Below are 27,455 nucleotides of genomic sequence, written 5' to 3' on the forward strand. Positions count from 1 at the left end.
ATCAGAAGTATCTTCTGCATATTTTAAGTTTTCTTTTGCTCTTGTGTAAGTTACTGAACAAGTTAAAGTAATGATTAAGACATAAAATATTTATTGGCCTGGTGATGACATTAACTGATCTAATATTAGGAATTCAAAATAATTAAAAAAATCAGCAACTTATGTAAACAACACAGGCAATAATCACAAAACAATAACTATCCCATACCAGCTTTTCCCAAGACACGAATTTTGAATTCATCCCATTGAGCATCAGGTGCCACTTTGTTTTTCGCCATCTTTTGTGCTTTTGTTGATTATTTTTTTGATGGCCACAAACAAAATTCTTCTTGGTCAGAAACAAACCTTTTTGAGGAAATAATTTCTACTTGATTTGTCTCACAAAATTCTGTTACAGCATAAGTCATACCTAAGTTTTTTGAAGTAAAATATTTGAACTAATTACAAAATTGTTTATAGGTAAGTATATAATAACAAAGTTACTTTTTAAACTAAAAGTGTTTTTAAATTTAAACAAATTTAGATAATACATTGAACCATTAGTATAAAAAAATAGAAGGTGAAACCGCTAGGCAATAATTTTGCTGTTTTTAAAATTGGTTTAAATGTTCATATGATTTACTCAAATTGATGTGGTTGAATAAATATTCAACCTTGATGCTTTTATGCAAAAATTTGACACAAAAGCTATAAAACTAAATTTTAAAGCTTTTGTATTATTTTATCATTTATGTTAATTTGATTTTAAATACACCACCAAAGGAAAGATAATGGCTTTTTTTCGAAATTATATTTATGTACAAAAAAAATTAAATTGTAAAATACATAGGCAAAAAAATACAAGTTTATTAACAACATATTCAAAAAATGTGTATTGACTGCATTAAAGAGTCAAAGTTCCAATCAAATTTTTGCATTACTTATTTCTGATGCAATAGTTTCATAGCTAAATAGCTGCTATTATCTAAAGGCATAATGACAAACTTTTTTTCAAAATCTAATATATTAGCATACCTTAAGAGACCTGAAATTTTTTTTACAACAACTATTTCCAATAGAGAAGACTCAAGTGGATAATTAAAAAAGGAACCGCATTCCGCAACAGAATTGTAAACAACAAGAATTTCATTATTATTTCATAGAATTATATTTTTGACAAAAGATAATATCCCATGAATTTTAAAACAACTATCGCGTAAAGAAATTGAAACAAAATACTTTTTTCCTCTGTAGTTTTTATATTGTTAACAATATCCTGGAGGCAAATTTGGAGGCATCATACCTGTTAAATATTTTCTTTGTAAAAGTTTAGCAGCTTCTTGTGTAACAGACATTGATTCTCTATTTTGAAGTGAAGCAAATGCCTTCTCTACACATCGATTTTTAATTTGTGCTATTGGATTATGTTGTTTATGAATGAGTTTTTTAAGAATACCCAATATATTTTCAAAAGGAAAAAATGAAACATTATCTAGTGCTCCATATATTCTGCAGTCTTGAACCAAGTGAATTAATGTGTGAACATTATACACCAGTTGATTATCACAGTATATTATACGAAAGTTTTGAAAAAAATCATCAACAACTTTTCTGCACATTCACGATAGTGTTCACATATCTTGGACATAACAAAAGAATCATTGCTATGGAAAGTGTCAAAAAGTTTTGATACATGTGTTGTGGCAAAACATTGTTAAGTACAACTGCTCCAGAATATAACAAAAACTGTCGAAGCTCGGTAGCTTTCCACTTTCGAAATTCAAATAAAAATCTTGGTTCCCTAGGCATTACGTCTCTTAATGAACACAAATTTGCTGATATTATGCTAATAGTGTTTGATGATTGCTTACATTGAAATTCACCCTTAGTCCATCAACATATAATTCTGCGAACCACACCAAGGCAAACCAGATTCATGTAATCTAAAGGGAAATGAGAAACCATGCCATAGTTAAATTCAGTAAGCGGAGATACCATATTTGGAGCATGATGTTCTTCATCTTTTTGAGCAAGAAAATCTTCATCAGTTCTTAAAGGTGCTGATCTAATTTTTGGAAAGTCATTTTATTTGAACGATTCACACCTTCTTGTGTGCAACGCTCACAGGCATTATAGCCGCAATGTCCTTTAATGCATTTTATAAAGGCTCTTGCGGGTGCATCACAAATAATAGCATTAATAGTTACTGTATAGTGCTTATTTAAGAAATGTATACCTTCAACACCCAGTAGTTTCATTTCTGTATCAAAATCATTTAAATAATCAAACAGTGAAGATGGCTTTGTTATACCTGAATAGAGTCCAGTAATAAAGAGATCATTCAAAGACACTTTAACTATAGAACATAAAATAGCCCATAGCTGTACATTTGAGCTACGAAAAACTGGTAGACCATCAATACTGATATTTAATCTTAGATTTAGACAATCAGTAGGCAGATTTTTTGTTTGTAGGAGCCTTCTAATGGCATTTTCAACTCCAACATGATGATACACACCACCTGCAACTACTTTTTGTAAAACACTAGATGGTGTTTTTGATAAAGTTCTAGCATCTTTTGGAACAAGAACGCCCACATTTTGAAATATTTTTAACAAAGCATTAACAGCCCTATGTGAAACGTTGAATTCTGTTATCCATTGCCGAAGTTCTTCTTGTATATTCATCACTGCTTAATGAACTTGAAATTGACTCATTATCAGAATCATTGCTAAATTCTGATAAGTTATTGAAAATAAAATCATTATTTAAAGTTGAACAAGCTCCACATGATGGAATTTCTGTACATGCATTTTGTGGCAATTCGATTTCCGTTATTTCATCACCCTAATTGCAGGATACATGTAAGTCGTGTGTAGGTATAATTTCAATCCTAATGTTTAATATCACTTCTTCATTCATTAAATTATCTTGACTTAAATTAGTTAGCATTGTGCTAACAGTTTTTTGTACTTTACGACGCTGTGTTCTTGAACATATTTCCATGGTATAAAAAGAACTTTTTTCTAAAAAAGAGTAATAATGTTTCTTAAAAGCACAATATTGTATTGCATTAATATATTAATGCAATACAATATTGTAAATATTGCCATTCACGAAAGATTTTAACAGGAAACAATGACACATCACAAAGTAAGTTTATCATTATGATAAATTTACTTTTATAAATTTATTTATAAAAGATAATCGTAGTAAAGCAATTTCTTGAATCATCATTGATCGGAAGAAATTTACGTTAACGCTATTTTTGTAACTTATTATGGGACATTCCGATCTTAATTATGCGTGGTTGTGGTATTTGGGTGCTTTACCATAAGTGCTATATATAGCCCATTTATGAAGATTGATAAAAATAATTTAGCTATTTTTAACCGATCAAAACTGTATAAATAGAGTAAAAATTTATTAAGAACATGTTGATTAAAAAGTAACAAAAGCGGTGTTGATCTTCAAAATTTAATGTAATACGCAATCGGTATTAATCTTGATCACCTTCGGATCAATCATTAATACTAAAACTGCATTGAGGCATTATACCTTAAAGAATTTGTTGTGTTTTAAATAAAGTATAACGAAATAAAAATAATGTAACATCATCAATAACATTTTTTGATTCGTAAACTCTAAATTCACGAGGCGATTAGCCATTTTTAATTTTTCAACTTCACCTTTTTTTATATCTGCCTCGATGTCAATTATTTTTAAGATAGATAAGCCCACGTTAAGACTACTCAGATCCAATAAAGTTGAATTATCTTGCTTTTTAATATTTTTTTTTTGTTGTGTTTGCCCACATAGGTCCCATAAATAAACCAACTATCAAACACACTTATGACCGATATGAGTCAGCCTGTAGTAGGTCCTTTGTGGACTGCCCACTTCTAAGTTTATACATGGGAAGCCCATTTTAAAACCAGACCGGTCCCGTAAAGTTGTGCTCACTATTTGTTAGTTGTGTTTGCCCATATTGGTCCCGCAAAAAAACCAAACATCAGACACACTTAGGACCGAAGTATGGTTGCCTACAATCGACTCTAGGTGGGGTTGCTTACGGGGATGGTTGCCATAATTTTTTGAATGATGAACAATACCATGTTTTAACAATTTGCCAGGACTTAGCAATTACAATTCTTCCTGTACACTAATACCAATATTTAATGCTTGACAAATTTCAGATGTTTTAGGATGAACTGTTGTTTGCAAAAAACAAGAAGCTATTTTGAAGTCAAGAAGTTTTTGCACAATCTGCTCTGAGTGACCATGTATTCCTTTCATCACTTTTTTATTATTACTAAGCCGAGCTTCAAAACAAAACATTGAGTACTTCCATGCAGTTTAATAATATCTCTAACATGACCAAGTAGATGAACATTGATAGTATTCATATATAAAGGAAGCAATTCAGACAATGATTTTTGATAAAAATTAAACAGCTGACTGATAACCGATACTTTATCTAAACATATTTCACTGCTTGATAAGCGCATGCCAATTACTAGAGAATAGATCATCATCATGCAGTCAGGATTTTAAAATGGCAGAAAATATGGAACTGCTAAGTATAAGATAAAGTTTTTAAAGTCATGGCCTTTCCAATGCATAAATGATTGAATAGTTGGTCTCATGGCCATGTTATACGTCATTTTTTGATCAGCAAGTAAGATTTCCAGAGCACTTAATTTTGCACGACTTCCAATAAAAAATGCTTCCTGTTTATTGATAACAGAAAATAAACAAGTTAAAAGTTTTTTGAGCAACTTTCGTAAAACAGATGTTACACATCAATAAGTATCATATCTGGCACTTTAATAAATTCACTAAAGATATTCAAGCCTTTAATTCCAAATACAGACACTTTTGAGTTTTCAGCTAATCTAGCATATTTGGCATACATTTCAGATGTTTTAAGATTATATTTTGTATATGAATGTGAATAAATTCTTGCCGAACCATGTTTTCTGTCAATTGTTCTACAAGGATGTTCACAATTATGGCATCCAAATTCACCATTATCTTGCTTGTGATTGATAATTAAAGCCACTTCAGGTAAATCGAAAACCAAACAAACAAAATGAATAACTTGGATATTGTTAATTTCAAGGGGTATTTCTAACAGTTTTCCATTACTGCACTCCTAAAAAATAGTTAGTAATATAGTAATAATGACTAATTGTTGTTTCTTTGTTGTTTATTATCACTAGCAAAAAGCAACCCTTAATACGGGTTACGATCGGTCTGTTACTTAATTTATATTGGCTGTTTTCCACAACTTAAAGTTGTGGAACCTTAACTATACCTTTTCAGAAAAACGCCTTCAAATTGAAAAAATTAAACCATCTGTAAAATTAAAATAAAGCGTATGCGGAGGTAAAATAATTTACCAATTATTTAACATTATTTGAGTAATTAACAACTGACATAGGTCATATCAGTGTAAGGCAGAACCATTTTTCTCGACATTATTAAGTTCAAAAAAATACGTTTTTAGTTACTGGCACAAAATAATAACACTTCACCATGCTTTTAAATGACGAAAAAGTAAGGCTAAATTCTTTTTATATATTTTTTTATAACATGAATTTTAATTAACAAGATTAACATAAAGAAAACAAAAATTATACATGAGTATATACTTTTTTGGTATCCCTTTGATCCATGTTTCTTTAAAAAAGGAAATTGTCTTTAAGACGTTAAATGCACACAACTAAATAAATTTATTAAGAATATCTGACCGTTTCACCATTACCAGCCTTGGACTGGGCCGCCGGGATACCGGGAGATTCCCGGTGGGCCGGTTGGCATAAAAATTGTATTATATTTTTAGTTAGGCTACATTTTATTTTCCAAATAAAATGTAAATTAAAGTTCAGACTGATTTGAAAGAGAAAAGAATTAGAGCAAATCAACTACTTGAAAATGCAAAAGATAAATTTCCTATCAATGTTCACAACATGGTAATGAATCAAGTAATCAGAAGTTTAAAATAGAGATTCTCAGAGCATGGTAGTCTATATGCTGATTTTTCTTGTTTAGATCCAAGAAATTTTGCAAAAATTTTGAAAAAAATGCCTAGTGGCAGATTGCAGCATCTGAGTGGGTTGCTCAGAAAGTTTGATGCTAGTGTAACAAAAGATCAGGTTGAAACGGAATTATCGGACTTTGCAAGGAAATGGGAAAGTTTCGAAATAACTCTTGAAGATGAATATAATTTGATATTTGACACGGAAGCATCTGACTCTGTCTCGGTCAACATGTAACAATATAAATCCGAAGAATCTGAAACTGTCTTTACAATTCCAGAAGTGGGAAACAGTGACAGCCACAGAAATAAATGCAAATCTTGCAAAAAATGTAGTGTTTGTTGTTACTTTGTCCTCCAGAAGTTTAACTTGCATAGTCTTGCGTATTCAAATTTGTATCTGGCTTAAAAATTTGTGCTGACATAATCCTCATCACAAGTTGCTTGTGAAAGGTCATTTTCGAAATTAAAATATATTTTGAACAGATTAAGAAATTTGATGAGCCAGTCAAGCTTACAGTCAATCATGCTGATGTCTTGTGAAAAAGACCTTCTTTCGAGAATTAATAACGATGCAATAATTGATGTCTTGGCATCGACTAGTCAAACGATGAAAATGTTGCTATACTAGTCAATATTGAATAGCGATGGTGTCTACTATTTCTAGACTCCAACTAACAGCAGTGTTTTAGAAATATTTGTTTTTATCAATATTTAGGCTGGGAAGTTTAAATCTTTTTTTTATATTTTAAATAATAATAAAGAATAACTTTGTAAAACGCTAATTATCCCCTTGATGGGCTCAGTGACGCAACAGTTTTTAAACTATTGCTATAAGTTAATATAATGTTTTTTGACCAATTTTTTTTTAGTAATGATGAAAAGTTTACATTAAAATATATAATTTCTAAAAAAATCTCGCGTTAAAGTCTAATTTCATTGTGATAATTAAACTTTTTTAGTTTTTAGTTCAGTGACGCAACCTAATTTTTACAGATGTGCATGTGACAAAAAAACACTTGAATTATTTTTAAAGAGTAAAAGTGTTTTCACTCAAGACATATATATAATCTCAAAGATTCTTTCTAACAAAAATATGGATGCGTTTTGTTTAAAATATTGCAAGAACTCGCCCTCAAATTTTACTCACTTTTTCGAATAATAAAAAGAAAAAACAGTTGCTAACATTCATCAAATTTATCTACTTGGTTCAAATATTTTCTACTCAAAATATATTTTAACAATAATTTTAAGGTGTTTAAACTACAATTAAAGAAAAAAAGTCTTTTGAAAAAAGAAATTTCCATCGTGGAAATAGCCATATGTGTATATATATATATATATATATATATATATATATATATATATATATATATATATATATATATATATATATATATATATATATATATATATATATATATATATATATATATGTATATATTTATATATAAAATTTATGCAACATACAATGAAGTGGGCCGCCGTGACCAATTTTCCCGGGCCGGTTTTTCAAGCCAGTTCAACCCTGACCATTACCATATATGGTCCTAATCTAACCATTTTTATATATAGCCTCTTTGTTTCAATAGTTTTACGTAAATAGTAATTTGCTACCTTTTATTAAAAATTCCATTTTTTACTAAAAATTTAATTCTCTTAAAAAGTTTGACACTAGTAAAGGACCTCCCTTCCCCGTTTTTGCCTTAATGGTGGTCAGGAGAATAGAGTTATCTTTATTAAGAGTAATCAAGTTTTTGATGAAGACCTTTTACCAGAATAATAAAATGTAAAACAATGATTTACATGTATAATAATTTTTTCTTTTTAATATACAAATAAGAATTTAACATATATAAGAATTTTTTCCTTAAAAGTGTTGCAAATGCAAACTAAGCTAATTATTAGTTAAACACCTTATAAAATTTAAATAACTCGATATTTGACAAATGCGCAAAACTGCAATATTCACCCCCCCCCCCCCCCCCGTGTAAAAAGATCCCCTAAGTTACGTACAACAAATTACTAGACATAAAATAGAGAAAATTTAAAATAAATTGAACTAATTGCATATATTTATATCATTTAAACTGACAAAATTTTGCAATAAAAGGTGATCAGGTTTTTTTTTATAAGTCGTATAAATGCGTCAACCGTAAGTCTTAAAGAAAAAAAAAAAGGAATTATGATACTATAATTACAACAAAAACAACAACAACAAAAAAAAACCCATATAAAAACTGAAAATTGACTTACCTATTTCTAGTAACCTATTTTGACATGGCAATTTATATAAACATTTATCGAAAATGTAACTATAATATCTGTTTCTAAGTACAAAAGGATTAACAATACTAAAATAAAAAAAAAAAATCAAATTAAGGTATAAATTGCATTTTTAGCATAATGTTGTCTTGACTTTTAGTAAATAAGTAAAAGCAGTAAGTTCCAATAATGAAACTACCTATTATTCATTTTTAACAATAGACACCAACGCGAAGGTAAGCCAAGTAGTCTATCAACACAAAACAGCACAACAATAACACATAACAATAGAATATTTACACCCTTTATCCTAAAATCCAGCGAAAATAACAAACCAAATTAAAATATGAAAGGCTAAATTAGAAAACCAATTTAAAATTAACTATATTTATCTTTTTACTAAACATATAAATACATAAAAGTATATTTGTTTTTATTAGTGATCCTCTAATTCCCGGGAATTTCAATTTCGGGAGTATCGGGAATGAAAAAGCTCATTCCCGGGAATCACCGTTACCGGGAATGAGTTTTTAAATATTTTTTTTTCTTTCTAAAATCTGAAAAATTTTAATCAAAAAATACAAAAAACAATACAAAGAACTCAAAATTTATGTTTATATCTTCTTTATTAATTCAATTCGGAAATAACATTTAAGAAAAGAAGTAGCATCGATGTTCTCATCACAAAAACGGTTGCGAACTTTGTCGATATCTGCCCATAAGTAGGTTTTGTCAATCTCCCTGTGGTTCAGAGCTTCCTTCACAGGTCCAAGTAACTTCAAGAACTTTTCGCAAGCATCATAAAGGCTGCCCCAATGAGTCTTTGAATCTAACTTCAGCTTAACTTTTCTCCCGTTGTTCATCCTCTTTACGAATTTTTGAAGAATTACGTTTTTGACCGATGATTGGTGGAAGAGGCTCACGATTTTTCTCAGTTTGGTGATCATTGATTGATAAGTGAAAACCATTTGAAGTGAATCGGCCTCCTCTTCATTGTCTGATTCTGTGTCCTCGCCGGCATCAGGTACATCTTCATCAGGTTCATCTTCATTTCCACACTCAACGAAAAAGACATCATCGTCGTCGTCATCCACTGGAGCATCTGCTGACTGTTTCTTTAGATAAAGAACTTTAGAACACCCAGATGAATTCCATGACTGCTGCACTGGACGTATTCTGATGCGATAATAGAACCAAATGATACCGTAGCGCTCGCACCATCATCAGAAGAGCCATCAATGTGTTTCTGTGGATCCAAGCCAAATTCCATCAATCTGGCTTCAAATTGTTAACAAAAAAATAAAAATTAAAACGGTTAGAAACCTAAAAAAAGAAAAAGATTGTAATATCAACTTACCAGTTTTTTTGATGTTAAGAGCAGTTGCACTTCCATAAATTGGAACCATGCCCAAATTGATTTCTTTATCAACACCATTTTCAAAATAATGAAGATTAATGTTCAAGAAACGTCGTCCTGCAGTCGAAGTCCATTCATCAAGGGTTGTTGAAAAGAAATGTCCTTCACCTAGATGAGTTTGAATCCACGAGTTTATTTTAGCCTTGATGTCTTCATGAAAACCTAGAACAATCTTTGCAATACCAAATCCATTCTTTGGGAAGTTTTTCGTTGGAAACTTCTCTTTCACATGCTCTGCTATTATATCTGTGTTGACGATCTGTTCAAAGTTCAATCAATTTAAAGCAACTTCTTTAGAAATGGTTTCCTCAAACAATGCTCTAGTAAAATCTGTCATCAGCTTTTGCCTCTTTACTGAAGGATTGTCAGTGCTGCTTGTGCTTGGTTTAGCTTGGTTGCTAGTTGTCGGTCCAGATTTCAATGGATCAAGTATCTAACAAATACGCTTTAGATGATTTATCAAACCCTTCGTTGAACCTCCAGCACAATTGAGAACAGCGCAACACTTTCGATTGCCCAAGTCTACGTCACAGCGTGCTTTATTTTTGTTGTCCGTTTCCCTTTTGAAGTGTTTCCACACAAAAGGCATGCTATTTAAAGCTAAAAGATAAGATATGAAGAAAAAAAAAAGAAGAAATAAGAAAAGAAATAAAAAAAAATGAAAAAGATTTAGAAAAAGAAATAACATAATATGAACTATATTGACCTTTAATAATTTGTCGAAAATAACTTTTTTACTTTCTTTTAAAAAACTTGCGCTATTCACTTTAAACTTTAAAAAATATTGAATAACTTATTACTAATTAATTTTACGTGTTTTTATATTGCAATAATTGCACCACCAACTACAGGTAGACTTTAGAGTAAAATTTATGAAGATTCATTTTGATACATAATATATAAGGAAATGCCGGTTCTGGCGCATTATTACTTTTCAATACTTTTCCTATACTTAAGGGTGCTAACGTTGATCATTTTTCATGTCGTGTTTTTGGCTCCTTTTCAATAGGTGTCTTTAAAAAGCATCAGCTAATATATTTTTCATGAAGAAGTATAAAAATAATCATGTTATTTCTATACCTTGATCTAGTAACGAAGTTCTTCAAGATGTCTAAATATTATAATTCTTCAAGCTTAAGCAAAGACTTGATCGTAGTCCATTAAGCTAAAAAAAGACTCCTCTTGTTCTGTAGTGTCCTATGGCTAAGGTTCTGTGATCATTCAATAGGATCCTCTTATCATCTTTTGAGCTGAGTGCTATTTTGTTAATTTCTTCGCTGTAAACATCGTGAAGATGAGATCTGAAAACGTTCATGGTTGCAAGTTGTTCATTTCCACTTATTAAGCAGTCTTTAAAATCTTGATGTCTTATTTTATTTTCAACGACTTTCTTTTTGACTCCTTTGCATTTTTTGTGTTCATTTTCTTTAGGGATGTAGTAAGAGTAGAGCTTAGGTCGAAGTACAACAAACTCTTTAATTTGCTTACCACCGGCTTCGTCTTTGAACATGCCGATGGTTTTATTATTTAAGCCTACTTTAAACCCAACGTTTTGAATAGCGGGATGGTCTTTTGAAAAGTTGCTTGTGTCAAATTTGGTTTCAACATCATCGGCAATGTCTTTGTAAAAATCTTCCGTTTCGATTTCAAAAAAAAGCTAGTCGGTATCGGTCATGAGCAGCTAGGCTTTATCACCGTATTTAGGTTTGATGTAGTCGTAATAGAACTCATACATGAGAGTCTTGCTGATGTCGAGGATGCACATTCCTAAAAAAACGGGTTTGTCGTAAGTGACTTGTGTTTTGTTCATATGGATCGCAGTTAAGCTTTCATCAAAAATGACGTGCCGTTCATATCGAGTTTCTTTGGATAATTTTAAGACTTCTTTTTTTGTGGTGACGAGTTTAATATCAACATGTTTTTCGATGTTTTCCATAGTTTTTCCAAAGACGGCATTGTTCATGAGTTTAAAAAATTCCTTATCAGAATCGTTAGGAGCGACTTTCCTTTTTTCGGTGTTGCCATCGATGTATGATTTCATGAAAGGTTCCCCAGCAAGCACAACCATACGGGACCCAAACGGGAACCATCTGGGATGTCAAATGGGAACCGTACGGGATTTGGCCGCGGGATCTACACGGGAACCATATGGGCAGAATAAAAAAAAACGAAAAACTTTTCGGCTGCTTTTTTCTTTAGCCCGAATTGACCCCAGATTTCTCCCGGATGTGTTTAAAATAGATTTAATTTATAGATTTTTTTTTTTTTTATTTATTTATAATTTTTATTGTTTATAATTTATATTTTTTAGAGTTTGTTAACAAACTCTAAAATAATGTAAATTATAAACAATCATTATAAATAAGTATTGATATTTTAATGTTTGGTTCATTCTTAATAATTTAAATGACCATTTAAATTGTGGCAAAGTTATTATTTATATAAGTTGTAATGGAAAAATTTAAAACACAAGGACATACATAAGTATGCTTTATTGAATAAAATAAAGAAGTGTTACAAATGTATACAACAAATATATACACAGTCACAGACAGACACACAGATATATATATATATATATATATCTGTGTGTGTACGTATATATTTATAAGGTGTTTTCTGCTGCATTAACTGGTACACGTTCTTTTCGGCCACCTTTGCCTCTATCTCGAGCATTACTAAACCATGAAGAAAGTGCTTCTTCAAGGAGCTTTTTTGATAAATTTTCTTTTGTGCCATAGTTTTTTTTAGCAGCACCTAAAAATAGGTTAGTTCATTTTAAATAAATTGTAAGGAAATTTTATAAGCTTCTAAATCATTACATACTACTGCTAACGATGTTGCCGTGTTAAAGTTTTAGTGAACCATTTTTTCAAGAATTTCCTGTCCTAAATATTTGTAAAAAGTTGAAGATATTCCCAAGATATTTCGACAGGAGACACTAATAAGGAAATGGGGTTTAGGTGAAAGTACAATGGCTCTTTTTGCTATTTAATTCAACAAGCAAAAAAACTTGTACAAGAAAAAAATAGGAGAGCATATGAAAACATACTTACAAAACATTACTTGAAATAGATGCAGTGGCTGAAATGGCTGTTTCTTTTTTTGGCCTGTTAAGTTGTATTTTCGTGCCAGTTCGGGAGAGAATAAATACTTCATATTTCTTCTTACAAAATCTGTTAGGTTTGCTCCACCATTATTTACAAGAACCTGAACCTGAATATAAATGTTTATAATAATAAATGTTTATAATAATATATATATATATATATATATTCTTTTTTACAGTATTTTTACATTAAATCCCCATTTGTTATTAAATAAGTGAATAATAGATGTTAATGTTTTCTACCAAACTAGTGCTGCACAAAACATGAATTTAACTATATGCATCAGTTTTATTTTTTAAACAATATAGACATGTACTCTATTGAAATATATTAGGTAAAAGTAAACTTTAAATGGTTTACCAAATTTTTTTTCACATCGACATCCTTTAACTTTTCTTCAATAGCTGCCATGTCCTCAGTTGTTTTAAGAGGTAAGTTCAGCTCAATTTGTTCCTCCATGATGCCTTGTGTCACATTAATTTGTTGTTGGATGTTGTACAGCATAGCTGAATGTAACTTTTGGGTCTCTATTATTTCTTCTTGCCTAGCCAAAATTTTCAACAAAAGTTTTTCTGTTTGTGAAAAATGAAACCATTATTAAAAACCAATAGTAAACAATTTCATAAACAATAACCATTACATACACAATTAAAAGCAACAACTTTGGTAAAGCATTTTGTTTTAGCATCTTACCTGATGTAGTATGGCCAAATGTTTTTGACAAAGGACTAATTATGTCAAAAGGAAGACCAGGCATGTTTTTTGGCATAGCATTAGTTTCTGACTGAAAATCGACACACTGTGTAATTTGTTGGTGCTGAACTTCATTTTCTTAAAACCCCCAAAAAAAATTAAAAAAAAAAAACAGTAATAAATTTATATTTGCAGCAGTTTAACATATTGCAACAATATAAATCTTACGTGATGATTCTGTGTGTACCACAGGAGTAAACAATCCACTGTTGCCACTCTCAGAATGATTATCCCCTACAAACCCAAAATCAATTATGGTATAACAAAATTTACTTATTTCAATGCTCAGCATAAAACTAAAATGAAAGACTGATTTATTATTTATGTACTGATGAATTATTGTAATTTATTGATATTTATCAAAGTAAACAAATAATTTAAACAGTAAAACCTGATTCTAAATCTTACCTGATTGTCCCACTGACAATACAGGCTTAAGATGCTTTTCTGTCATTCTTTTCTTTCTTCTAGGTTTTTTCATAAAAACAAAAATATCAATAAAGAACAGAAGCAAAAATTATTTTCAGAAAAAATTTAATGCAACTAAGATTATATAAAAAAATAAATAGAACACCTATTGCAGTGTTTACTTTCCGAATCAGAACTTTCAACTACATCTTCTTCGCTGCTAGACAATTTTTTTTCCAGACTGTTTAAAAATAAAATAGTAAACAATAAAAATATATAAGTGATTCTATTAAAAAGTTTCTAACAATTAAATTGAGAATAATCATTTTAATCTAAATTCTATATGAAATAGCTTACAGCTTTCTTTTTTGCTTGCTGAACTTCTCTTCGACATTAGAGGTATCCTCTGCTATTTTCACCTTTTTGCAGGCTTCTTTCTCATTACCTGAAATCATAGATCATTTGCAATTATAATAAGGCACTTGGCACTTAAAGGTAAATTGTTTTAAAAGTGAATAAAAAGTAGTAAGTATATTGCTGTATAAATTTGATTGTTACAATTTTTTTGCATTGCACAGATCAAAATTTACCAGCAACTGCTAACAATCGAATAGAAAAAGTTTTCCAATCTGTGTCAGGTTCAGAGCATTGCTTTTGTGCCCTACTGACTTTGCTTGAATTTGACCATGGAGGCCAGTAGCATTTTAATTCTATACGCTGTCTAACCAATCTTGAAACTTCTTGAAATTCAATTTTGTTAATAATCCAATTGAAGGGAATATATTCAGTTTTCATCTCAGTGTCAAAAACCACAATAGCATACATTCTGCAGTCTAGTAATTATGTTTTACCTAAAAAAACTGATTACAACTCAGAGCTAAAATAAAAGAAATTTATTTTCTAACAAACAAATAAAAAATTACATTTAAAAGTTAAAATTCAAAGCAAAGTGAAAAACTGTGGATATGCATAGCATGAGGTGTTGACAATGATAGGGGCACACCAACCAAATTCAAGTTTTGAGTAAGTTATGTTTAAGTTTCTAGATGGATATTAAAGCTGAAGCATTGTAAAAAAAAAAGAATAATCAAAAATTAAAATTAAATTATTGAGAATTGATAGGTGTATTCCTTTTTGTAACACCTCGTGTATATTATTAAAAACACATTAATGGTTCACACTGATGTAATAAAGCACATATAAAATATGCTGTTATGAAAATTCAATATTCAAAAACAAATTCAAAGTTCAAAATGTTTCAATAGTGCAATTGTGGCATTACAATAAACCCATTTTTATATGGTAAACAAACATATTTTTTTACAACTTCACTTAGTGGTAAACACTGATACAAACCATCAGTTCTTTCAACCAAATAAATATTTAATTTTTTAGAATCACATGGATCTTTAAAAAAAGATTCCTTGAAAATAAACTCCTCAAAAAGAATATAAGCACAATGATTGCTTGCAGTTGGTTTTAATATGTTTCTAACAATTCCAATTTTACCACATATTTCAAAGCAACTATCTCCAACACTGTTAGACATGAAATACTTTTTGCTCTGATACTGCTTGAATTGAAGATAGTGGCTCAGTGTAATATTTACAGGACCATCAGTATGCAATTTACTAAATTTAACAATATGATTAGGTTGACAACTATAAACATCAGCATTTTCAAAAATTCTTTTTGCAATTTGTGAACAAGGTGACTGGGCCTTGCGAACAAGCTTTTTTAGCTGACCAAGATAATTTTCATATTTGAATGATGAACAATTGTCAAGAGCACCGTAGTGTTTTGCATCATCAGCTAAATGTATTAATGAATGAACATTATATACTAACTGATCTCTACCATATAGCTCTTCAAAAGTCTGCACAAAATATCGTAGCAACTGACTTGCATACCCAGCATAGTGTTTAAGTAAGGAAGTACACAACAAAATCCTGACAGCAACAGATAAGTCCATAAAATTTTGATAATAATTTGGTAACAATTTTCCTTTCAAAACAACCGGCCCTGTATAAATCAAAAAAAGACGGAGCTCAGTAGCCTTCCATCGCCTAAATTCAGCTAACGAACGAGATTTCCTTGAAAACTCTTTTGAAATATATGGTCGCAAAGCAGCCAGTTTTTCAGAAATGACTACAACAATATTTTGTGACAACTTACATGATGGTGGGCCTTGAATCCATAAGTTTATAATTCTTCTGACAACACCCAAACAAACACAATGCATATAATCAATTGGAAACCCACTTACCATATTATAATTTAACTTTGTGAAAGGAGATACTGCATTATGGTGTTCTGAATCAAGTTGATTGAAAAAGTCTAGATCAGTTCTTAAAGGAGCAGATAAATCAGGTAACACTATTTTTTGATACCACCCACCACGTTGAATACATCGTTCACAACAATTGTATCCATTATGTGTTTTAATGCATTTAACAAATGACCGAGCAGGTGCATCACAAATAACTGCTTCCAATTTTATTTTGTATGCTTTTCCAGTGTTGTCACATATAACACCAACTTCCTGAAAAAATTTCATTTCATCAATAAAATCTTCTAAATAGTTATCAACAGAATTTGGTTTACAAGAACTGGAAAATAAAGCAATTGGAAATATGCTTTGATCAAACTCTTTAAAAGAACCAAGAATTGGCCAAAGTGTTATGTTTGAGTTATTAAACAATGGAATACCATCAATATTGATATGTATAGTAAAAATTGAAAGGTCTGTTGAAAGAAGTGATTTTTTTAATAGTAGGGAAAGCCAATATTGTAATCCAATGTAGTAATATTCACCACCTGCAACTGTTTTGCTTTCAATTTTCCTTTTTGTGTGTAGAAGTGATCTAGAATCTTTAGGCAAATCTGATCCATTTCTTCTCAAAATCTGTAGTAAACTGTCTAAAGCATTATGAGATATTTTAAAACTGGCTGCCCATTTTCCTAGATCATCATCCAAGCTATTATCATTTGGGTTTAGTTGTTCTATTTGTTCGTTATCAGAATCATCATTAGAATGTACAAGCCAATCTTGAGTATCATAAAATTCTGTAATATTGTTTTTGCTTAGGCTTTCGTTAGTGTCAGAACATACATATGAATAATCATCAATCATATTATCTTGCACAATTAAATCATGATTTAGTTTATTATTTAAAGAAGCTTCTTCAACTAATTTTGCCACAACTGCAGAAATTTTTCGTCGTTTTGTTCTTTGTGAACTCATGGTTTTTAAAATGAAGAAAATTTGAAAACTTGGTTTTACTTCAAAAGGATAGACTATTAAGTAAGCGCTAAAGTTTTCATAAGAAATTTCACCTGACCTGCGCGCGCATACGGGAAATTCAGAAGGGGCCCAGATGAAACCCGTTAGAAAATACCAGATTTAGCCCGTACCGGATGCCCAGATAAAAACCGTACGGGTCCCGTATGGTTGTGCTTGCTGGGTCTTCTCTAAAGGTAAAACCTCGATGAATTTTGGTGATGACTAGACCTAATTGTTCATAGAGTTTAAGATTTGTGTGATGAACGACGTATTTTTCTTTATTGTTTAAATTGGGAACGAGTTTGTCAACTTTTCCAATGGTTTATCTTTCAGGGGCTAAAGGGTAATCGTTGTGTAAATCGTGAAGGTGATCGGGGTAATCTAAATCGACTTCAAGAATGCATGGCATACGACGCCAATTTTTAAGCTCTTCATCAGTCATCCATTTGAATCCTCCAACGGGAAGAGGTTGACTCATAGCCCATCCGTTTAAATTGTTAGCGTCTAAATATAGGAGGAATTTGGATGGTTTTAAAGGGTCATAGTCTTGCATGTATTTCTTATTGGCATTTCCAAGTCGGTTTGAGATCATGCTGATTCCACCGCGTATTCCTTTTTTAACCATGTTGAGTATATCAGGATATCTAAAAAGTTCTATTTCAGCTTTAGTACTTTTATACATGGCTTCCATACCGAGTCCAGGACAGGTGTAAAACTGAGCAGGATCAAGATCGTAATATTCTATGCAAGCGTTTCTGAAATTTTCAATAGCGTCTTCTAGAATTAAGATATCAGACACGTTATAAATTTCTAGGTAATCTCTAAAGGTTTCGCATTCAAATACTTTCCAACCGTTTTGCGCATGCACGTATTCTTCATCAGTGATGTGTTTATCGTCTAGTCTGGAATAAAAGTCTTTTTTGGGTGGTAATTGCGTTTCGGATAATTTTTCAATGGAGTCCATCCATTTGTAAGGGAAAATACCTTTTTTTCTTATCAAGTCGAACTTTTCCTTTTCAGGATAATATTCTCTAGCGTTTATGCATTGTTCATCGGTTAGATTTTTAGAGAGTTTGTGTAATTTGTCAGACATGAACCTATAGCTGTCAAGAAACCTCATTTCTCTCATTACTTCCTTTGGTTTACCTTTCTTATCGATAGTGTCTCTCACCTTGATTTTTTTAGAGAAGCTGATATAGTTCTCATCATTGCTGGGTATGCAATTGAGCTTTCCGCCTAATTTCTTGATGAACAAATGGCTGTCGTAACAGGACAAGTTGTGTATAAATACGGGAATAAATTTTGGAATTTGATATTTTTTATTGCAAGCTTCGTGAGCAGCACCACGATACTTTCCAGTCAAATGACAGTGTTCCCATACTTTGTCACCGTTAAGATCCTTTTTGCAAATGTGACATTCTGTTGCAGCTTTAAATTTCTTCTTATCCTCATCAGTCTTTATTTTCTTAATCTTCCAGTGTTTTTGCAGTGAATCAATCTTATCGAAAATCTTTTTAAGGTCTTCTTCAAGCCTAGTGATAAACTTTTGAGCTACGTCATCCTCTTCGCTTTCTGCTGTGTATGAAACAGGTTTTTCTTTATAAATGGTTTCGTCAAAACATTTGATATGGTAGCTGAAGGAGCATGGAACATGCTTTTGGTATTTTTTGGTATACGACTCTTTACTATCATATTCAGTGTTGTCATTGATGGGTTTGATGAAACTTTCAAAGTCAGCAGTTACCACAAACGGAACTCTCATGACCTTGTTATAGTTTTTAAACTGAACAGTTGTCCCTTCTTCAGGAAGTTCGATTCTTATTGGAGCGTTATCATAGCAGTGTTCTCGATGGATTTGAAGCTTTTCTTCAAGGTCATAACCATGTATACAATTTCTGCAAAAATATTGTTTGTGTTGATTCTGCTGAAGAACCAGCAAACCGACTGAAATTTTTAATGAGACAATAATGGCTGTTGTTTTCGTTTGAAATGAGCAGTAAATCAACATTATGCTTTCGATCTAAAAATTTGGATATTTGCATAGGTTGAGGTTTATTCATTTCATAGTGAAAGACGTTCACGCTTATGGTTGGATTATTTTTCTCCAACTTTTCGATTTGAGTTACCTTTACAGGAAATTCCATTCCTTTCCAATTGAGCTCTTTAGATTTTTCAATCAACTCATTATCAATTCTTTCGTTGTCTCTACTTTTCATGCTAAGAGCTCTCCTGACACACCACTTGAAGCATTGATCGTCATTGTTTTCCATGTTGATGATTGCCTTTTTGTTTTTCAACTTGGTAGGTAGCTCCATGTAGGAAGAACCCTTGAAAGGTTCATAATCGACAAAGCTGATATCCATTCTTAAAATCTTAGACAAGACACAATTGGATCCCATCTTGTTGTAATTAGCACTAGTTTCCAAGATTTTTTCTTCCATTTCGATCATTAACGTTCGTACATCATCACCCTCTAATAATCTTTTCGTGTAGGATGAAAAGTTAGCCAGCTGAATTGTCTCTTCACCTGTTAAGATGCTTACGCGAATCATTTCACAGACTAAAGAAATTCTTACTTTTGTGTTTCTTTCTCCTTCCATGGTTTGAATAGCAGACTCTCTTACCAAGTTGAAAAAAGGAACAATGTCTTGGTATCGAGAAGACGGCTGGTAAGAAAATAGTCTGGTTGAACGTTCTGCTGAATGCTTAGTCATATTAAATTTTACTGTAAAAGGACCACCTGTAGACCCTGAAGCGGGGACCGAAGCAGGAGGTGCTGTAACAGGAAATGCAACGTCTTTGAGAGAATTCATCGTTTTTTCCACTTTATTTTTAACACTGCTTACTGCATTTTTTACCGTAGTTGGAATGAATGAATTAACGAGATCATTTATTTGGCTAAAACCGTTAGAGACAGATGTTAGCATTCTTGAATACCATCCAGGTGCAGGAACAGGTGCTAGAACAGGTTTTGTAGCAATAGGTGGAGCAATAACCAGTCTTTGAACAGGAGCTCTTGGTGTAGGAACCGCCTCACCAAGACCTCTTCCTCGAACGAGGAAGCGGTCTTGCCTCAGTCGTGCGTCTACGTGAACCACGTCCAATGATAGGCCTTATAGCTTCAATGAGTTCGACTTTTTTCATTTTATAGATACCTTTGATATCGCCACGGCCTTTAGCCATCTCTCTTACTTCTTTCACAGTCATTTTGGAATAGTCATCCTTTCGATCTTTTCGATCATTAACATCTTTTATAAGGGGTTTTCGACCAATGACAGGTTTTGTTGTTCTTATAGCTTCAATGAGCTGTTGCCTCGTCATTTTAGTATAGCCTTTGAGATGCCTTTCTTTAGCATCATTACGAAGAGATGCCATTGAGACTTTTTTCAATGCTTTATCTTCCATTTTTATTAGTGAAAGAAAAAAATTTTCGGTGATTTCATCTTTTCGCTCTTTCGCGATAAATTTTTCTGGAGATTGGTGACTCATTTTATTTCCGCCGTGACTTTCTTTAAGTCAATTCAATTTTTTTAAAATCTCGGCATGCTACCGCTTCTTAGAACCGTTTTTAATTCTTTTTGAAGAATTAAAAAACAAGATAGTTGGCAAAAATTTCGCTTATTGAGTCGTATACATGCGCTTGACCCATTTCATCAAATCTAATCGTATACTTTCTTCTCCAGTCATCACGTGCAGTAAATTCACATCCAGCCGCATGAATTTCTTTGTCATCATCAAACAGATGTGCACGACCCATGGCATCAAATTCAATCACATACTTCCTTTCCATCTTTTTAAATGCCGTGATTTTTTTAAAGCCAATTCAATTTTTCTAGGTAGATTCTTCGAATCCATGGATCTAAAAAGATCTTAAGCAGCAGGAGCGCAAAATCTTCCCATCCAACCAGATGAAGCGAATTCTTCCCATTCTTCTGCGATAATATCGTTTTCTGACTTATATGCTTTTTCCTGCTCTTCCAACTCTCTTTCCAGCAATCTTCCCATTTCTTCATGCTGTCTTCTCATTTCTTCATACTCTCTTATCACTTCTTCATACTCTCTTCTCGCTTCTTCAAAATCTTTTTCTTCCAACTCTCCTTCAAACAGTCTTCTCGTTTCTTCAAACTGACTTTCCAACAGTCTTTTCGCTTCTTCCAACAGTCTATCCATCTTTTTTAATCATTGTAAATTATCTTACTCGAGTTCAATTCTTCAATTCTTCAAAAAGAATTAAAAATTCGAAGCGACATTGTCGCCATGGATCTAAAAGATCTTAAAAAAGAATCTAAAAAGCAATTATAGTAACTCGTTCTCATCTAATATGCGATCTTCGAGAAAACTTAAAAATCGAGTATGCCTATCAACCTTAACATGTCTTTCGGTATCAATAAATTGCCGTACAATCGAGACAAGAACTTCAAAAGAGCAAACTTTACAGCATTTTAAAATATGGTTTTTAGCTTCCAAAGAAAGTTCTCGCAGCCTTCTTTGAATTTTTCGAACTGTTGGATCTGGAGACAGCTCAGACTCGATGTTGATAGCGACTATAAGATCATCCCTGCTCGTTCTACCCAAGTTAAACTTTTTCTCAACGACAATTTTTCTTTGCATGTTACCCATCTTTTTTTCAATTTTTTAACACGGCAAAAGTTAAAAAATTAAGAGGAATACATATTTTTAATCTCTCTAATTTGTTCAGTGATTTTGCGACAATTATTACGACCACAAGCATTTAATCTCCAATTGGTACCGATAAAGAATTTATTACGAAGGTCAATAACTTCTTTTATAAGCATAACCACTTCTTTTAAAGGTGCTACTTCAACCATTTCCTTGAAAATCGTTTGATGTTCCTTTGGAAGCTTTCTAACGTTTTTTAAAAATTTATCCAAACTTTTCGATTTAATCGTATCAGGAGTTGACACAAACATACCATCAAGAGCATTCAAAAGATCATCCTTTCGCATGACTGCCATCTTTATTTATACCAAGATTTTTAAAAAAAGACAATTAAATTTTTTAACACGGTAAAAGTTAAAAAATCAATGATGAAGCTTTTCAATCTTGATTCCATTAACCACCTTTCCATCTCGGCGCTCAAAATATTTGCATCTATGACCAGTTCCTTTCATCGCTTTGTAAAGAGACTTGTATTCAGTCACCTCACCTGTTTCAACGTTGGTCATTCTCACAGTGATTGGATTTTTTCTAACTGAACGAAGTCAGTCCCATTTTGGATCATCATTCTTTTCTCTTGGCTCATGTATTCTTGGTCGACTTACTGACTTGTACTCTTTCACACTTTCAAAAATCTCATCTTTACTGATCAAGTTATTTTCAACCGCGAGCATCATCAGACCTAATAAATTGTTTGAGGTTTTGGTGGCTCCATTTTCCCTCAGCAAATTTTTCAAATACGATGTTGTATATCTCATTTTTATTAAGAGAAGAATTTTTTTTTAAGACTTCCAAAATTTAAAAATTCAATCTTGATTCCATTGTCCACCTTTCCATCTCGACGCCATAAATATCTCCATCCATGACCAGTTCCTTTCTCCGCTTTATAAAGAGACTTGTATTCAGTCACCTCGCCTGTTTCAACGATGATCGTTCTCACAGTGATTGGATTTTTCTTAATAAAACAAAGCTTTTCATATTTTGGATCAGTAGGTTTCTTTTCTTGCGGTTCGCGACGTATTCTTTTTTCTTTGGCCCTTTCTAAAATCTTGTCTTTACTGATCAAGTTATTTTCAACCGCAAGCATCATCAACGTTAATAAATCGTCAGCCGTTTTGGTAACACCATTTTCATTTAGCAAATTTTTCAAATACGATGTTGTATATCTCATTTTATTTCTGCCGTGATTTTTTTAAAGCCAATTCAATTTTTTAACACGGTAAAAGTTAAAAATTCATTTCCATGGATTCAAAGAATCTAATAAACAGCAGTCATGTGAGTTCCATTTGAAACAAAATTAAGCATTTTATCAGAGATCACCACGGCAAAGATAACGGTATTTGCAACAGTTGAAGTTCGAAATTTAAGGTTAATCACCAACTCAGCTGTTTCTGAAGCCACTCTTTCTTTTTGCTAACTGATATCAACAAAGAACAAGGGATAAAATTTTATATATTGAAACAAGGACAACCCAGATTGACAAACAAGTTCGTTTGTGCCGTAATATTTTTCATCAAAAGAAAACTTATCTGCATAAGCCATGACCACTTTCTTTCCTCCAAAATTCAAGTCGTAATTATAGTTTGGATACTTTATTCCATTGACGGTCACGTAAAAATTGCTAATATCACAATTGTCAAATATAGACGGATTAACAGTTTGACTAGAGGGTCTGTTCGTCTGAAGTCCAAACAGAATAAACAACGAAACGCTTTTGTCGGTGATTCTTCCAAGCGACCAGGAAAATTCTGTTTGACCAGCAGGAATAAGCTGTCTTTCGCATTTGTTTGATTTATAAGGTACTTCGATAGGTATCTTTTGAGCTAATAAACTCATGAATTCAGCATTTCTCGAAACACTCAATTCAGCGCGTGACATATAAAGCCTGAATTTTTTAAGATCAATCATTCCTATACTGGCGCTCTCCGCTCTGTAAAAGGTGATTGTGTGTCTAAACCCATAAACAACTTTGTCATAGGTTTCACAAAAACCAAAAATGTGTCTTAAAGGTATCCTGAACGAAAAAGCGCCAACGGATGTAGTGTCTGCAAGCAAATGGTCTCGTCTAACTTTAAACCCTTCATTTTCAACAAGATTTGATGTGTCCATGAACCACATTTGCTTCAAAGCATCTGTAATCTGAAATCCGTAAGGGTATTTCACCATTCCAAGAATGGTAGTGGCATGACCTGGATAAATAACTCTCTCCACTTGCTCTCCAGACAAGTCATAAGTCACGTCGTTAAACAAATACATCAAAGCATTATTCACCAAGGCGATCTTGTCTGTGGCTTCATAAAAGGTTCCATCACTCTTTTTCAACACTCCTTCAATAAGAATGTAAGCCTCTGATGGTAGTGTTTTAATGGATTGGCAGTCAATTTCAAAAGTTATCGTTCCTGAAGAATTTAAATCCAGATTGGTTGGAAAGTACTAAAAAAAATCCACTTTTTCAATGCCAGTGTCATACTCTGGTTATCACTCACTCTTAATCGATCAGTAGTTATCATTTTATAGAAAGAAAAATTTTTTTAGATCATTTCACACTCATCGTTCAAGCGATCTTTTAGCCTCTTCCCAACTTCACCAGGTCTTGGATTCGAATCGCATTCTGTTTCGACATTTTCCTAGTTTGAATGGATGAACCAGTCTTTAATTTCTCAATGGTCTTTTTACCTTTGAAAACAGCCGCATCTTTAGCAGCAGAAATGGCAGAAAGAGCTAACTCTGTCCCAGCAGATTTTGCAGCTGTAATCGCTTCTTGCCCAATTTTGCTTAATGCAGCATTTTTTAGCATATTCATTGTTGCTTTTGACATACTTGAAGCAGTTGCTCTTTTGATGAAATTTTTAATTAAGTCTAGAATGCCACCTCCTCCAACAACGTTCTTTTTCACATATCTTCGATTATTGCATATAAGCATTTTTCTTTTTAAACATTTTCTTTTTAAATCCTTTGATGAATTTTATCAATCGTCTTCATTAACGATTTGTATTACGCTTTATTAATCTCTCCTTGTCTCGACAACTCATCACAAATGCTCACAGCTACATTTCTTGATCCCGTATTTCCAGCATGCCAGGAAGCAATACTCAATTCAAGCTTTTCCACCAACGCATTCGGATCGCTCGGAAGAATGATCACTCCACGACCTTTTTTCCCTTTTTCAATACGCATCATTTTTTCCCAAATAGGAGCAATAAGTTTCTGATACTTTAGCCTTCTTGAAGCTTTCGGTTTATGCGGCTGCGTATCAGATCGTATAGCATCACTGTCCATTAAAATTTTTTCATAATTTTGCAAATCTTCATCCGTATACTCGCTCGGTATTTCAAATTTAGTCATGAGCTCCCAAAGACCTTTTGTTCTTTCATACCTTTCATCGCCAACAATAATGTCATCTCCATCCATTTCAACCTCCATTTTACCAATGAACATTTTATCTTCAACTTTATTCACTTCAAAAGGCATTTTGGATACAAATTTTTTCTTTTCGTTGAGCATCTTTTCGTTGTTTTCGATGAGGGGTCTAAACAGCTTGCTCACATTAGCTTGAAAATTTGACTCTGAAATGTTGTTGTTGATGCTGTCTTGGTAAATCCTCTTTCTTCTCTCATTAACTTCTTTCACAATTTCATCTCTTTTATCCGGGTCTTGTATATTAAAGAAAAACATCTTTTTAGAATACGCAGACAAAAAATCCTAAATCAGTTTTCACATTAATGTTATCCCTTCTTGAACATATTGTTGAACGCTTGAATGGCATCGTCTCGACCTTTTTGGATCAGTTTCTCTTTAGTCACTTCATCTATTCCATTTTTGGTTTTGGTTCGTATTTCCCCCATCATGGTCTTAAACTTTTGAAGCTCTTCTAAAATCAACTGAAACTCTGATTTGCTTATTCTTCCAAATGTGCTCGCTGATCATGTTCAATTTTGACTCTGTCAACACTTTTATCTTTTCATGCTTTTCCGCTTTCTATGCCATCTTTTTATTCACTTGACTGCCAACAATCGATAAAAAACCCATTCCAATAGCCACACCTTCACACGCAATCGCTACTGGACTAGCAATAATCGTTGACAAAAGCCCTATTCCAGTCGCACCCAATGCTATGCATAAACCTTGCATCACAACCTCCACATTCGAAATGATCCTAAAAACGCGATGGTACTTTTTGCTAAGATGAACTCTCTTTTCTTTTTCAGTTTCTATTTCTTTCTGAATCTCTCCGATCTTCTGAAGACAATTCCCTTCATCTGCAGGAATAACTGGAACATGCCCTTCATCTGCAGGAGCCGATGGAAGAACTGGATAAAGTTTTTCATTCAATATCTCCATTTTTCATTAAGAAAGATTATTTTAAATCAATGTAAGTAATCGTGGAGAACTTTTCGCCTTTTTTAACAATCACATCCTCTCTGCTGTTGCTATTTACGTCCATAATAACGCTATCTACAGACTCTGAAATAATAACTTCGTTCTTTCTATAATTCAACTGCTCAGTGATTTTATTCATTAATGTCACCACTGCAACACCTTTCTCCAAATTCAGTCCAATGGATAACGTTATCGCTGTATGGGTGAGAGCAACAAATTTAATATTTTTCTGAGCAAAAATCTCATACTGTCCGTTCGTGTTGTAATAGGGTGGATGATCAAGCAATTTTTCCGACACAATAATGTTACTCGGTCTTCTTTTCTCCAACTCTCTGATCCTCTCTTCCAAATATTTCAATTGCAATTCCAAACAGTGAACCTCTGCTGAGGCAACATTTCTAAAAAACTTGTGAGGAGCATGCATTTTAAAACATCTTTAAAATTTTTTAGATCATCTTTCTTGCAAACTGATCAATTCTTTATTGTCCACCCACGAATTAAACGAGTCTGGATACCCCAACCATTTCACCAATGATCTGCTCTTGGTTTTGCGAACGATTTTTTCAATCCTGAATATGTCCTGATGCATCTTTTGCGTCTCCTGCTCGTAAAAAGTGCCTTGAATTTCTTCACCGTTAGCATCAGTGATTTTATACGTGGGAGGATCCGTATGCTGAACTTTTGACACGGTAAAAACCTCTTCAGTCCATCTCGGCGTATACCCCTTTTCAAAATGAGACTTCTTTTTTACGATCCTCACTTGATCACCCATGGAAAATTTAGGCTTTGCTGGTAATGCTTGATCCTTTCCATACAGATTCCACCATACCCTACCTTTATTCTTTTCATTGCTAGCTTCCACTGGAGTCATTTTAATGGAAGAGTGCTTTGTGTTGTTGTAATTTTTCACCATCTCATCCAAAACGTCAATGTATTTATTGGTATTGTTGGCTGAAAAATATTTAAACATTCTCTCTTTCATCTTTCTGTTCCATTGCTCAACGACGCAACTTTTTTCCTCGTTTTCAGTGGAATACAATTGAACACCTAGCGCTCTCACATCCCTGTTGTAAAATTCTTTTCCTTTATCCACCCACAATTTAACGCATTTTCTTTCTTCGAAAATCTTTTTCAACGCTTCAG

At 32.5% G+C, this 27,455-nt stretch overlaps 2 protein-coding genes and 3 pseudogenes across 2 annotated transcripts; all 5 read right to left on the bottom strand.

Annotated features, from left to right (window-relative positions):
- Positions 1–1,136: 1,136 nt before the first annotated feature.
- On the bottom strand, positions 1,137–3,004 carry LOC149879996 (uncharacterized; annotated as a pseudogene).
- A 944-nt stretch (positions 3,005–3,948) lies between these two features.
- Positions 3,949–5,460, bottom strand: LOC149879997 (uncharacterized; annotated as a pseudogene).
- A 3,438-nt stretch (positions 5,461–8,898) lies between these two features.
- On the bottom strand, positions 8,899–9,690 carry LOC149879998 (uncharacterized; annotated as a pseudogene).
- A 2,601-nt stretch (positions 9,691–12,291) lies between these two features.
- Positions 12,292–14,960, bottom strand: LOC145188532 (uncharacterized). Its single transcript, XM_090070882.1, has 9 exons — positions 14,563–14,960; positions 14,330–14,417; positions 14,139–14,213; positions 13,973–14,031; positions 13,733–13,798; positions 13,505–13,642; positions 13,172–13,383; positions 12,758–12,917; positions 12,292–12,458 (listed from the first exon to the last, which is right to left on the bottom strand). Exons 1-9 carry the CDS (start codon positions 14,795–14,797, stop codon positions 12,307–12,309), a joined length of 1,185 nt encoding a protein of 394 aa, XP_089927008.1. The 5' UTR covers positions 14,798–14,960; the 3' UTR covers positions 12,292–12,306.
- Positions 14,961–15,216: 256 nt separating this feature from the next.
- LOC149879999 (uncharacterized) lies at positions 15,217–17,290 on the bottom strand. Its single transcript, XM_090070881.1, has one exon. It carries the CDS (start codon positions 17,214–17,216, stop codon positions 15,231–15,233), a length of 1,986 nt encoding a protein of 661 aa, XP_089927007.1. The 5' UTR covers positions 17,217–17,290; the 3' UTR covers positions 15,217–15,230.
- Between the last annotated feature and the right edge of the window lie 10,165 nt (positions 17,291–27,455).

The sequence above is a fragment of the Hydra viridissima genome, unplaced genomic scaffold, assembly GCF_058129835.1.
Source record: "Hydra viridissima isolate aposymbiotic clone 2 unplaced genomic scaffold, HvirCarnegie_v1 scaffold_13, whole genome shotgun sequence".
NCBI classification, from domain to species: domain Eukaryota; kingdom Metazoa; phylum Cnidaria; class Hydrozoa; order Anthoathecata; family Hydridae; genus Hydra; species Hydra viridissima.